Source organism: Chrysemys picta, chromosome 18 (genome assembly GCF_011386835.1).
Source record: "Chrysemys picta bellii isolate R12L10 chromosome 18, ASM1138683v2, whole genome shotgun sequence".
Classification (NCBI taxonomy): Eukaryota; Metazoa; Chordata; order Testudines; family Emydidae; genus Chrysemys; species Chrysemys picta.
Window position 1 is genome coordinate 17,131,455 of NC_088808.1, and position 13,236 is coordinate 17,144,690.

The 13,236-nt window shown below is 47.1% G+C and overlaps 1 protein-coding gene across 5 annotated transcripts in view; it reads right to left on the reverse strand.

The window, feature by feature from the left end:
- Positions 1 to 9,083: 9,083 nt before the first annotated feature.
- Positions 9,084 to 13,236, reverse strand: part of CCDC180 (coiled-coil domain containing 180) — a 43,248-nt gene continuing 39,095 nt past the window's right edge. For all 5 annotated transcript variants that reach the window (XM_065571924.1, XM_065571919.1, XM_065571923.1 and 2 more), the window contains 4 exons: positions 12,603 to 12,714; positions 11,560 to 11,665; positions 10,927 to 11,065; positions 9,084 to 9,294 (listed from right to left, as the gene is read on the reverse strand). In XM_065571924.1, coding sequence (XP_065427996.1) covers positions 9,163 to 9,294; positions 10,927 to 11,065; positions 11,560 to 11,665; positions 12,603 to 12,714 — 489 coding nt within the window. In that variant the 3' untranslated portion in view covers positions 9,084 to 9,162. The remainder of the gene's footprint in view (positions 9,295 to 10,926; positions 11,066 to 11,559; positions 11,666 to 12,602; positions 12,715 to 13,236) is intronic.

Sequence of the window (13,236 nt, forward strand, 5' to 3'; positions counted from 1 at the left end):
CTGTGATTAAATAAGGTTCAAGTTACAACATCGTCTGACAAACGACAGACTCGGATATCATGAGGCTATTTTCACTTCTGCTGAAGGGCAGTTTGCTCACTGGACTCCCCCCCTTTAAATATAGTCCCATTATCTATTGGATCCCCAAAATCATGCCCTGGCATGAGCAAATCCAATCTTCCCAGTTATAAGAGCTAATTTTATGGTCTCAGATCCAGTATCTGGCTTCAGACAGACTTTTCTGTGCTTCTCACCACAATCAGTAACAAAATGAGTGAACCTTGTTCTGGCTCGAGCCACTGCTGCCTGGTAGGGCCCAGGGAGGGAGCGCCACCTTCACCCCCTCACTCACCTCAGCAGGCTGCCCAGCCTGTCTGGGAGGGCGCAACCAAAAATTATAACTTAAAAGTGGGGGGCTTAGCCCCTCAAAAATTGAAAACAGCTCAGGGTGCAGGGACAGGGTCACTAGAGGCTGTGTGAGGGCGGGGGTAGTTCAGGGTGAAGGTAGGGAGTTGCTAGGGGCTGTGTGCAGGCAGGGGTGTCGCTCAGGGTGTAGGGAGGAGGGGAGTAGCTGGGGCTGTATGTGGGCAGGGGGTAGCTCAGGGTGCCAGGAGGGGGTACTAGGGGCTGTGTGCAGGCAGGGGATAGCTCAGAGTGCAGGAGGGGGGTAGCTGGGGCTGTGTGCAGACAGGGGGGTAGTTCAGAGAGGAGGGAGGGGGGTAGCTGGGGCTGTATGTGGGAAGGGAGGTAGCTCAGGGAGCGGGTAATAGGGGCTGTCTGCAGGCAGATGATAGCTCAGGGTGCAGGGAGGGTGTAGCTCAGGGTGTAGGGAAGGAGTAGCTGCCACTGTATGCAGGCAGGGGGGTAGCTCAGGACATAGGGAGAGGGGCGCTAGGAGCTGTGTGCAGGCAGGGTGGAGCTCAGGGAGGAGGGGGATAGCTGGGGCTGTGTGCAGGAAGGGGGGTAGCTCAGGGTGCAGGGAGGAGGGGAGTAGCTGGGGCTGTGTGTGGGCAGGGGGTAGTTCAGGGTACCGGGAGGGCGTAGCTCAGGGGGCAGGGAGAGAGGTATTAGGGGCTGTGCGCTGGGAGGACTCCCCAGCGGCCCCTGTTCCCGGAAGGCTCTGCCAGCCACAGAGCCGGGTCTCCCCAAACAGAGGGCTCTTACCAGCTGCCTCTGTGGGAGCAAAGGGGGCTGGGAGCTGAGGAGCAGCTTCAACCCAGGGCACCAGCAGGAGAGGCAGGAACGCTGCGGCTGCCTGCTCCATGGCACCATCTAGAGCAGCAGCTGCCCCACACTGCCCGGCTCCGGCTCCCCACCTCGGACCTGGCCAGGGGCGGGGAGAGGAGTGGGGGTGGAGCTGCTCCCAGAACTGCCGGGATCTTGCGCTGCGCGGGGGGGCAATGTCCTCCATATCCCCAACTCTGCCCATGAGCTCAGGGATTCTGCCCCACAGGGAGCTCCATGGCTTGGGGCTCCGGGATTCAGCCCCATGCCTCCCCCAGCTTCAGTCCCGCAGGAGCGCCAGGGATCAGGGCTTCAGCCGCTGGGCCCCGTGGCCTGCTTAAAAGGGCTCGCGGATGCCCTGTTGAGAACTGCTGCTCTACATGAATAAATTAATAAATTTAAAAAATAGGGTCAAATTCTCTGCTGGAATAAATGGGTGAATCTCCATTGGAGTCAATGGAGCTGCACCCATTTACACCAGCAAAGGAATTTGTCTGATTGTCCTGCCCTATAAAAAATAAAAATAAAAAAAAATAATGGAGATATCCCATCTCCTAGAACTGGAAGGGACCTTGAAAGGTCATCGAGTCCAGCCCCCTGCCTTCACTAGCAGGACCAAGTACTGATTTTGCCCCAGATCCCCAAGTGGCCCCCTCAAGGACTGAACTCACAACCCTGGGTTTAGTAGGCCAATGCTCAAACCCACTGAGCTATCCCTCCCTAAGTGCTGCTCCTGCAGAAGCTGCCACAGTGAAAGTGACATTGAGCCAAACAAGAGACTAGGAATCAGGAAGACAGTTCTTGAATCTCACAGCTGTCCAGATTTACCAAAAATAGGGACTATTATTGTGCTGGGTTTTTTTTAAACTCACATTTGTCTGACGTTAAATGCCGTCCCACCCCCTTCCCTCCTCCAAATGGCAGAATGACCCAAAGGAGGTGGGACTGGTTAGCCAAGAGGAAATCCATTGTTGGGATACAGAACAACGATCCATCCCAAAGACAGCCAGAAGGAACTGTGACCCTAACAGGCCAGTTCAGGTCAGAACAATAGGCCAATTCACTTGTGTGTGAATATCAAAGAAATGTTTCGTTCAAAGGAAATCTGAATGATATTGACTTCACTTATCTGTAACCTCTTGAATGCTATTGCATGACATTCTGTCTATACTTAATTAACTCTAGATCAAAAGTGTGTGATAGCATTAAGATGAGAATTTACTTAATGTGTAAACTTCATGAAACTAATGGAATGTTCCTTTTAATGGCAGGCCTTTGCAGGATAGAGATACTTGTAACTAAATAAATACACATTAAATGCAGATGAAGCCTTGGAGGGATGCAAATGAAGAAGAGGCTCGCTTCAAAGCAAATGGTCATTGGTGTAATGATCGGAGGTCAAAGATTCAAGATGCATTCCTCACTCACATCAGCAAAGGAAACCCTTATGGGGAAAAGCATGGACAGCTTGCTTTCTATGTGAAAAAACTATAAATAAGGATTCAGGGAATGATCTTGTGTCTCTGAACTCTCTGGATACTCACACAGAAGCATTCCAGATGTAAGGCAGAGATCCCCAATATTATTTTGGGTAACCCTGAGAGACTGAAGGAAAACTAGCACATTACTACATCTCTACCACCATTTTGGATTTACAAACTTACACTCACCCCGTAATATATTCTACCTGCTTTAACCTCTCAATAATTCTCATTTTCTTAGCTAATAAGTATTTAGTTAGTTTACTAGAGAAACTGGCTGCCTGTGTTCTCTATGGTGTAAGATTGAGAGCATCCATTGACCTGGGCTAAGTGACTGACCCTTTGGGATTGGGAGTAACCTAATATAATGTGGTTTTTGGTTTATATAACCTTTTATCATCAAGTCCACTGTGTTGGGTGTGACAAAGTTCCTCCTCTACCTTGGTGGGTCCTGCGCTTATTGGCAGATTTGCTCGTTTCAAAGATTCACCCTGTGGGCCAAGAGACCTTCCCCTCTGGTAGAAGCTATAGTCCAGGTCAATTCCTCCTGTGTTTGATCAGGAGTTGGGAGATATGGGGGGAATCCGGGCCCGCCCTCTACTCTGGGTTCCAGCCCAGGGTCCTGTGGACTGCAGCTGTTTAGAGTGCCTCCTGGTACAATTGCACAACACCTACAACTCCCTGGGCTACTTCCCCATGGCCTCCTCCCAACACCTTCTTTGTCCTCACCACCAGACCCTCCTCCTAATGTCTGATAATGCTTGTACTTCCCAGTCCTCCAGCAGTACGCCTACTCACTCTCAGCTTCTTACACACCTCTTGCTCCCAGTTCCTCTCACACACTTCCTCTCCTCTAGCTTCCTAGCTTGACTGGAGTGAGCCCTTTTATAGCATCAGAGGGGCCTTAATTAGAGTCAGGTGTTTAACTGCCTCACCTGACTTTTAGCAGGTTAATTGGAGTCAGGTGGTCTATTATCCTGGTGCAGCCCCTGCTCTGGTCACTCAGGGAACAGAAAACTGCTTATCCAGTGGCCAGTATATCTCCCTTCTGCTACTCTGCTGTTCCCAACTGATTTGGGTCTATCACACTGGGTAGTAAGATAGACTGGAGAGCCTAACAGTTTGTGATTCCATTGTAAGACTAAAATAGTGATCCGGGAGTGCACATTTGTTATTGGCTTGGTGAAATCTAATTACAGAATTTACCACCAGTTTGGGGTATCTGCCCTATTTTCTGACAGTCTGACCTGAGTCTGGCACTCGCAGTTGTGAGCCACTCCAGACAGCGTGACAGGAGCCATGAAGGGTGCCTCTTAATTAGAAGTCTGCCATCCAACTGTGCCTGGCCAGCCCCTGGGATGTCATTAACGCAGCACAGTCCAATCTTAGCAAGGATGAAATGTTTGAAAAACACCTTCCAAGGAACACCTGAGCCTCCAGCAAATGAACGTTTCTTGACCTGGCTGCTTTTCATCTGAGCCTAGAGGAGCAAATAGAAATGAAAAATGTATCTTAAGGGAGGACTTTACCTGCCCCTACACAAACAGATCCTAATACAGTGTGAAATTCACCCCTGTGCAAAGGGCCAACATGAGGCTAATGCAACACTTAAGGGGGAGGGATAGTTCAGTGGTTTGAGCATTAGCCTTCTAAACCCAGCATTGAGAGTTCAGTCTTTGAGGGGGGCACTTAGGGATCTGGGCAAAAATCAGTATTTGGTCCTGCTAGTGAAGGCAGGGGGCTGGACTCGATGACCTTTCAGGGTCCCTTCCAGCTCTATGAGATAGGTATAGTTCCATATATAAATAGACTCCCTTGAGCCAGTTTTAGATAGTGTCTAGTCCTTGTGCTGGGCTTCAGCACTGGGTGAATTTCAATCCCAGTGAAACCTTAATTCTTCCTATTGGAAAATTGCCCCAAAGGAATCAACTTACTGTACATGATCCTTCGCAAGGAATACCAGCAAAAAGAACAACCTCCAAAACAACTCAAAACTGGTGTTTAAGGATTGTTGGGCTACTAAGGACCAGATGCCAAAGTTAGATATTATGAAACCCGCTGGGGTATGTCTACACTGCAGATGGGATTGAGCTTCCCAGCCCAGACAGAGAGATACAGGCTAAAAATAGCTGTGTGGACATTGGGGCTGGGCAGAGACTCGGGCTAGCCACCTGAGCTCAGACACAGAGGGTCTGGACCAGTGTCCACACTGCTGTTTTTAGCATGCTAGCCTGCGCTGAGTTAGTGCAAATCTGACTACCCAGACTGGCTGCCAGCTGCAATGTAAATATACCCTTTGAAAACATACCTGGGATTGACTGGCCATGCAAAAAGGGTCTGCAATTCCAAGCTCTCCATTAGCCTGGGAGTGCATAAGCAAACAAACACTGGATACTGCATGTGATGTGCTGAACGTCCCCTGAGGACAAGAGAATCTACAGCATCTGCCACTGCCGGGGAGCCCATTTCATAACCACATCAGTGCTGTTAGTGTAATATCTAACTATGGCAGCCCCCTAAGTCTTGGATCAAGTGGGGGGAAATCGTCATAGGGAATAGCTATGGAGAGAAAGTCTTGCAAAACACAGGCCAACACTCATTTGCCTGCTTTATAGCAACCAGCACTAAAACTCCCCAGCATTTATAGTGAGTCTGATGCTGGCAGAGTGCCAGCTCTTGCCAAGACTTTCGGCCTCAGCCGAGCACTGACAAATTCATTGCTGGAAAACAGTCTGTTTCACTTGTGTGTTAACATGAGTAAAATGGGTGCTGGACTTATAACTAAGGCTGTCATGGGGGTCAATGAGTCTGTCATGGAGGTCACGGATTCCGTGACTTTCCGTGACCTCTGCAGTGGCTGGTGCTGGCTCAAGGGCTGCCCGAGCTGGGCAGCCCCTGGGCCAGCAGCAGCAGTTTGGGTGTGTGGGAGGGGGCTCAGGACTAGGGGCAGGGGGTTGGAGAATGCAAGGGGGTGCTTACCTCGGGGCTGGGGGCTCCCACTGGCATGGTCCTGCAGCTCCTAGGTGGTGGAGGGGGTCGGGGAAGGGGGGGGGGCTCTGCACTGCATGCTGCCCACACCTGCAGGCCCCACCCCCCGCAGCTCCCATTGGCTGTGGTTCCCAGCCAATGGGAGCTGTGGCAGCTGGCGCTTGTGCCCCTCCGCTGCCTAGGAGCTGCAGGGAGGCGGAGCCAGGTAGGGAGCCCCTGCCAGCCCCCCCAACTCTCCCCCCCCCCAGCACAAGTGGGATCCCGGGCCACCTCCCCGAGCATCCACAGTGCCCCCAGACCGACCTCCTCCCCAGAGCACCCGTGGCCCCCTGCCCAAGTTTTAGTCTCAGGTATTTTTAGTAAAAGTCATGGGCAGGTCACAGGCCATGAATTTTTGTTTACCGCCCGTGACCTGTCCATGATTTTTACTAAAAATACCTGTGACTAAAACGTAGCCTTACTTATAACAGTATGTTTAGTGTGTAGGCCTTATGAAATGCTTGTAAATTGCTGCAGGCATTAATCTTATAATTTCTTTATCACATGCTATAAGGTAATATTGAAGTTTTTGATTTGTAACTGCAAAAATGTTTGCTGTGAAACTGCAAACCCAGTCAGGAGGGATCCTCTCCTGCCCATCAAGTAGGCCTATCAAAACTAAATGGGCCATGGTGGGGCATCACAATGCAAAGACTTTGCTAATTGCTCCTTATGCCCATGAAGAGGCTACCTGCAAAAAGGCTCATCCCATCAGCTTGAACTCTGGAAGAAGGACATTAAAATAGCTGACAAGAAATGTTTTCATGTCTTTTGCTGTTTGGACTCTCACAAGGCTGGAGCTATGAAACAGAAGCAGAGATCCCCAGGATCAACCTGAGTTAGACCAAAAGGTCATTCAGAGCAGACAGATTACTACAACGCTGTCACCTTTTGAAACCATACACTAACTCATTTGTGTATATATGTTTGCCTGCTTTAACCTTGTAATAACTCTCTCAGTTTTTGTCTTAATTAATAAACCCTTAGGTAATTGCTATAGGATTGGCTACAAGCTCCTGGAGTCTCTGACAGTCAACTACAATCTCCAGCTGCTAGAAGTCCCGCGGCGCAGTGGGGCTAAGGCAGGCTCCCTGCCTGCCCTGGCCCTGCGCAGCTCCCAGAAGCAGCAAGCATAGCCCTGCTGCCAGGGAGGGGAGAAGGGGTCTCCACACACTGCTCCTGCCTGCAAGCACCGCCCCCACAGCTCCCATTGGCCGGGAATGGGGAATGTGGCCAATGGGAGCTGTGGGGACGGTGCCTACAGGGAGGGACAGCACGCAGACCCACTTGTCCCCCCCGCCTCCCCATGGGCCGCAGGGGTGTACTCCAGGAGCAGCATGGGTCTGGAGCAGGCAGGAAGCCTGCCTTAGCCTGGCTGCACTGCTGACCAGGAGCCACCCGAGGTAAGTGCCGTCCAGCGGGAACAGGCACCCCCTCCCGCACACCAACCCCCAGGCCCCTCCCGGAGCCAGCACCCCATACCTCCTCCTGCACCCCAATCCCCTGCCCCAGCCCTAAGCCCCCTTCCAGAGCCAGAATCACATACTCTCTCCTGCACCCCCTCCTGTACCCCAACCCCTTGCCCTAGCCCTGAAGCCCCTCCCAGAGCTTGCACCCCTCATCCCCTCCCACACTCTAAACCCCTCGGCCCCAGCCCAGAGCTCGTACCCCCTCACACAACCCAACCCTCTGCCCCAGCCTGGTGAAAGTGAGTGAGGGTGGGGGAGAGTGAGTGACGGAGGGAAGGGGGATGGAGTGAGCAGGGCGGGGCAGATCCAGGGTTGCACTTAAATTCAAAAAGTTTTTTTGTGCGTAAAAGGTTTGGAGACCATTGGTGTATAGCAACCAACTGTTACTAAGTTCAGCTTGCCTGGCTGGCAAAATAGACTGGAATGCCCCAGGGGACGGTCTGTGACTCCACTATTATCGTACTTAGGAGTTCATACTTGTTACTGGGTTGGTGAAACCTAATTATAGAACACACAACCTGTTTGGGGTCTCTGCCCTGCTTCTTGACAGTCTGCCCTGAGGCTGGCACTCACGGTTATGAGCCACTCCAGACGTGACAGAAAGCATGAAAGGACTCCACAGAAAGGTATCAGAATGAAGAAACAATAGTGCAAAATGTACCCTTGTCACCGAAGGCATCACTTGGTCCAATGGGGCTGCCACCAAGAGTTAATAGGGGTCTACAGAATGTTTACTGCTGATGATGATGCATGAGAAGGAAAGAAACCATTTTGACGCTTAGAGACCAGGAAGAGCTTGAAGTTTGAGAGGTGGCAAACTGAATGCATCTGACATAGAAATCATCAAAACAATAACCATTAAACCTCACATGGTCACTTTTACAGCACCAGAGTAAACGGATGTAGCTCCAACAGAGCTATATTGATTTACACCAGTTAAGGTTCTGGCCCAAAGAGTCTCTTTTCAGAGCAGAGCTGCTGGAGTACAATAAAATAAAACAATTCATGGAGTTCCAAACAAACGAACAACTTAACAGCAACCCCCTGCCCTCAGTTCAAACCCGGCTCTCAAAAATCTCATGCAATTAGTATGTTAATTATGTCCTTTAGAGAATATACTAATGCCCTAGCTTGAATGATTGGAGGATTGTTAAAAAATTCTACCTAAGAGGCTTGAATTTATCTGCATGTAATAAAATAATTTTTAAATGGCCAAAAGATGAGCTAAAGCATGTACACTTTTGACCCCTTAAGACTAGAATCCTTAAAGTTCACTACAATAAGAGAAAGAAAGAGCTCAGAAGAAAACAATGTATGTGATTCAAGGTTTAGAAAATAAGCTCTAGGGGGGAAGAACAAGGCATTTTCAGTCTGGATACAAGGACAAGGGATGGGATAAATCCAAGAGTTCTCAGGGAGTTTAAGACCGAAGTGGCTGAGTTATTAACAAAAATACCCAGCGTCTCAATATAAGCAGCTATTATTCCAGAGGGCAGCAATGTTAAAACGGTGCTACAGATGATCCTAATTAGACTAAGTATCAAGTACATTAGTTACAGGAATTGCCAGATTGGACCAGATCTATAGTGCAGCTAATACAGCATCTGGTCTCTGACACTGGCCAGTACTAAATGCCTCAGAGTAAGGTTCAAGTAATCCAATAGTGGACAATACAAAGTAACTAGTCTATAGGAGAAATTTCTTCCTAACCTCCATCTGTTAGTGGCTGTTATAAAGAGACACAAGAACAACTAATTATTCTCACGACAGAATCAGCTTTGGACATAGACCAGTCAGCAAAGACGGACTCTCGATGGAGCATTTACAGACATTCACCAATTAGTCTAGGAAAGTAACAGGACGATCAAACTTTTTCCTCTAATAAAGTAAAGTATAAAGTTTTATTTGTAGAACAAAGTCACTGATATATTATTAACACAGATGTATATGTAACACGAGGTTCAAGCATACAGCTGCTTTATCTTCTGAACGGATTGTTTCCACCAACCCTCCCAGCGTTGAGCCTTCATTAACTGGGCTGTCTTTTCCTCCTTAATCTTCGCAAACTCCTCTTCCAGCTTATGCTTATATTTCTGAACAAATAACCAAAAAGAAGAAACTGGTTAAGATCAGATATACACCTCTACCTCGATAGAACGCTGTCCTCAGCAACCAAAAAATCTTACCGCATTATAGGTGAAACCGCATTATATTGAACTTGCTTTGATCCACCGGAGTGCGCAGCCCTGCCACCCCGGAGCACTGCTTTACCACGTTATATCCGAATTCGTGTTATATCGGGTCGCGTTATATTGGGGTAGAGGTGTACCTGCCATTTCTTTTAGTTTCTAACTCCATGCCCTGCCCTGCTGTGTCAAATGATTTGTGCACTGGCCACTTATTTTCCATATTTGACAACAGAGCTATACAGCTATTTAATTATTCATTGCCTCCTTTTCTTTCCTTTATTTAATGGCTACTGAAACAAACAAAATAAATATTTAAGTTTTGCTTTTAAGTATACATTGGGTTACAATGTTAGATGCTCTAGCCCACCTCAGTGAGTTCCTATGAGTAAAGATCTACTTGTTCTAGAAGGGGGAAGGGCTCTAAGTCTCAAATCTGCTTTTGTCCTAGAACTCGCTAAGGCAGAGAGACGAGCTAAACTGTGTGATGAAGCTGCTCGGAGGTACATCACCTAGACAGGATGGGGAAGTTGTGAACCTTCTACCATCATTAAAACCTCCAGACCAAACAAATGAGTTCTTGTTCTAAAAATGAAAACGGTTTTCTTGAACCTACACTTCATTGTTTCATTTTGCCTTACCAAAATATATTTTATTGTGCAGTATGTATGTACTATATGATATATACATTGATTAATATTACTCAGACACATCTATGCATACACCATGCCTACCTCACAGGAGTGTTTTGAGGCAAGTGCTTCATTATCATTACTACATATATAAAACTGACACCGTTTTATGGTCTTGCTACCTCTGCCGTAATATATATATATTTTGTACTCTCCATACAAATGATTGTTGAAATAAAGTCACTTCCAGAACTGGCCCAGCCACGTTGATCTTTTATTCCCAGGAGGACTTAAAGCACCTTTCCCCTGCTGCTGATTTTGCTGTTCTTTGAGCTATCTGCAATGTGAGTTGGAGGGCTTTGAAGTAATCTGGAATAGAATCTGTTCATTTTTCCTACTGGCCAAAGTGACGAGAGGGTGACCCTACTAGTGGCAGAAAGAGAAATCTGAGATGACTCAGGATTTAGGATGGAAATGGGAATGGATCTTACCACCCATTCCACTCCAAGGGAGAATTAGCCTTGTGATCCAAGACTGAAATTGCAGACTTTGGGAAGAGAAATGAGTGCTGTATTGAAACAGCATGAGGGGGAAATCCTGACAACACAGTTACTGTCCAAACTGCAATTCTATGGACATACATCAGTGATCATCTGTTCTGGCACCATTCGTTGTTTTGTCCTATTGGAAAGTGGGGAAGTGCCTGATGGAAAAGGCTCTCAGCAGAAATCACTCAAGCACTTTCTACTTCTGTCATCATTATAAAGAAATAGAAATGAGGGGGGATTTCTAGTCACTGATTTTGACTATAATCTTTGAAAAGACTCGCAGTGTGCCTTGGTTGTATGAGCAGGTACATTTTCTTCTCTTATAGCCCCCTGAAATTACACCTCTCTCCCACACAAACCACATAGGCTGCATCTCTTGCTTCTTCTGCTGAAACATGACCCAGAGTAGTTTTGGCTGTTGTCACAGAGGCAGTTTCTCTGCAGAGAATATGGTCTGGAACGTCTGTGAGCGTGGTCTTGGGTATTCCTGGCCAGGTCCTTAAAACCACAAACAAGAAATTTTTTAAAAAAATTTTGGTGGAGGAGGAGGAAGGGAGTAGAACGATTTTACTGCTAGTTATACCTAAAGAGGAAATACAGATTTTTTTTTTTCCCAGAAAGAAATCTTCACAAAAGCAGAATCTAGATTAATACTTGCCTTTCATATTCTTAGCCTGGGAGTGGGGAATTTAGTTACTAAAAAAAACTAGAACAAAAAAAATGCTTTGTTTTTTGTTATGTGCGAATCCCATTGATTAATATGTGGTCACATGATCAAAACAGGTAGGGTTTGTCCCGAGGTCGGCATTTCCCCCCTCTCTGAAGTACATTAGTTACTAGAGAAACAACATCATAATTGTTGTGGGTAGAACTTAGGAAGTTCAACAAGTGTAGTGACATCAACAAGTGTGGTAGAAAACTGTGTGGACAGTACCCGGAAGCATTTTTGACAGAAAATGTGCAGAGAAGCATTCAATATATACTAGTGATACCTGCTGCCACGTTCAGTTAACGGCTTAATGTCATGGATCTCTAAAGAAAGCCCAGCTCGTTTACGACGGATTAAGGTGGAGATCTTCTCTTTCGGCATTTCAATTTCTGGGACACAGCAAAGGACAGACTTAGTAACAGCGAGACAAGACCAGCTACATATCATTGCTCCAAAGCAACTGCACGAAGCTGGATACTTTTAGTTTTCAAGAGGTAACTTTGCAAGAAGTCAGTGGATCATCCGAATTCTTTCCTTTCACAGTACTCAAGTGTCTCCTATTCCTAAACCTCATCACCAGAGCACAGAAATAGTTTTCCAATTGACCCTAGAGCCCTGTGAATAGCATCCTGAACGGCCGTGTGGTGGGACTGAGGTGTTGGAACATCCTAAGGGCCAATTCTGGTTTGGTCACAAGACCCAGAGTAGGGGGTGGCAGAGGTAAAGATTCTGGGCTGCAAACTAGTTAACAGGCGGCCCTGGGAGGCAGCTGTAATTAGAGCAGCCGGGGGTTGTACCAGCCCCCATGGCAACTTAGAATCTTGAGTGCACAAACCACCATTGGACTCTCACCACTTCCTCCCCCTGGTCTGTGCAGTCTATGCTGCATCTCCAAGGGGCGCAGCACAGAACCTCCCTTACAGTGTCAGTCAGGGAAGAAGGGAGATGCAAATATGTCGCTCTCAAGAACTTGATCTGAAACCACAAACTCTAAACTTTTACTGATAGTTAGTCTGATAAGCAACCAGAATAGCACTCATCCAAATCTCTGGGTACTTTTTACTAAATTTAAATTGCATAAAACTTCCCTTGAAACCTTTAGACAAGGAACACTATAAGAAAAAATCAATGGATGACAGCATTTGGCATTACAAGTTATTCGGTATAATGAAATATAGCTATGAAAAGCAATAGGCATTTGCAATTCTAGAAGCAATAGTGCAGAAGATTACAGAAGGAACTCTATTTCTCCTTTTAACAACATTTTACTTAAAGCACCAAGAAGGAAGTGGAGAACTGGGTAAGTGTTCCATTCAGTTGACTTACTTGCTACTTGTACATCATCAACGGTGATACTTTCATCTAACTCCAGAAGCAGGTTTTCTGTGAGGCTAGCTAGCGCAGAAACAAATTTCTGGGCACACTCAGCAGCACAGGCCTGTGGGGACACAGTTATCAGTTAGGATTCGAGTATGAGTGGAGATGGGAAAAGTTCTCCCTCCAAAGAATCTCATCTCCTTTCAGAGCAGCTCTGAAGAGTTACACAGCTCTCCAACCTCGCTTTTGTGCAACAGCTACAGAGCAGCACTTTATGAAAAGCTCACAGAGTGGCCTCTCTGGAACGCTCCTAATGCAAACATGTTATTGATTAGATTGATGTAAATTATTAAATGGCATAAGAAGATCTGTGTAGTTAGACAGAATCTGCCCAAAGAGTTGCACAATATGATTAGTTAGAAAACCGAAACATCCACAGGGAAAACACCCATCACCTGCTGCTATTAAGATAGCTAACCAGGAGATGTCACCATTACTCCATTCTCACACGCCGTCACTACAACACTAAGAAGCAACAGAGGGTCCTGTGGCACCTTTGAGACTAACAGAAGTATTGGGAGCATAAGCTTTTGTGGGTAAGAACCTCACTTCTTCAGATGCAAGAAGTGCATCTGAAGAAGTG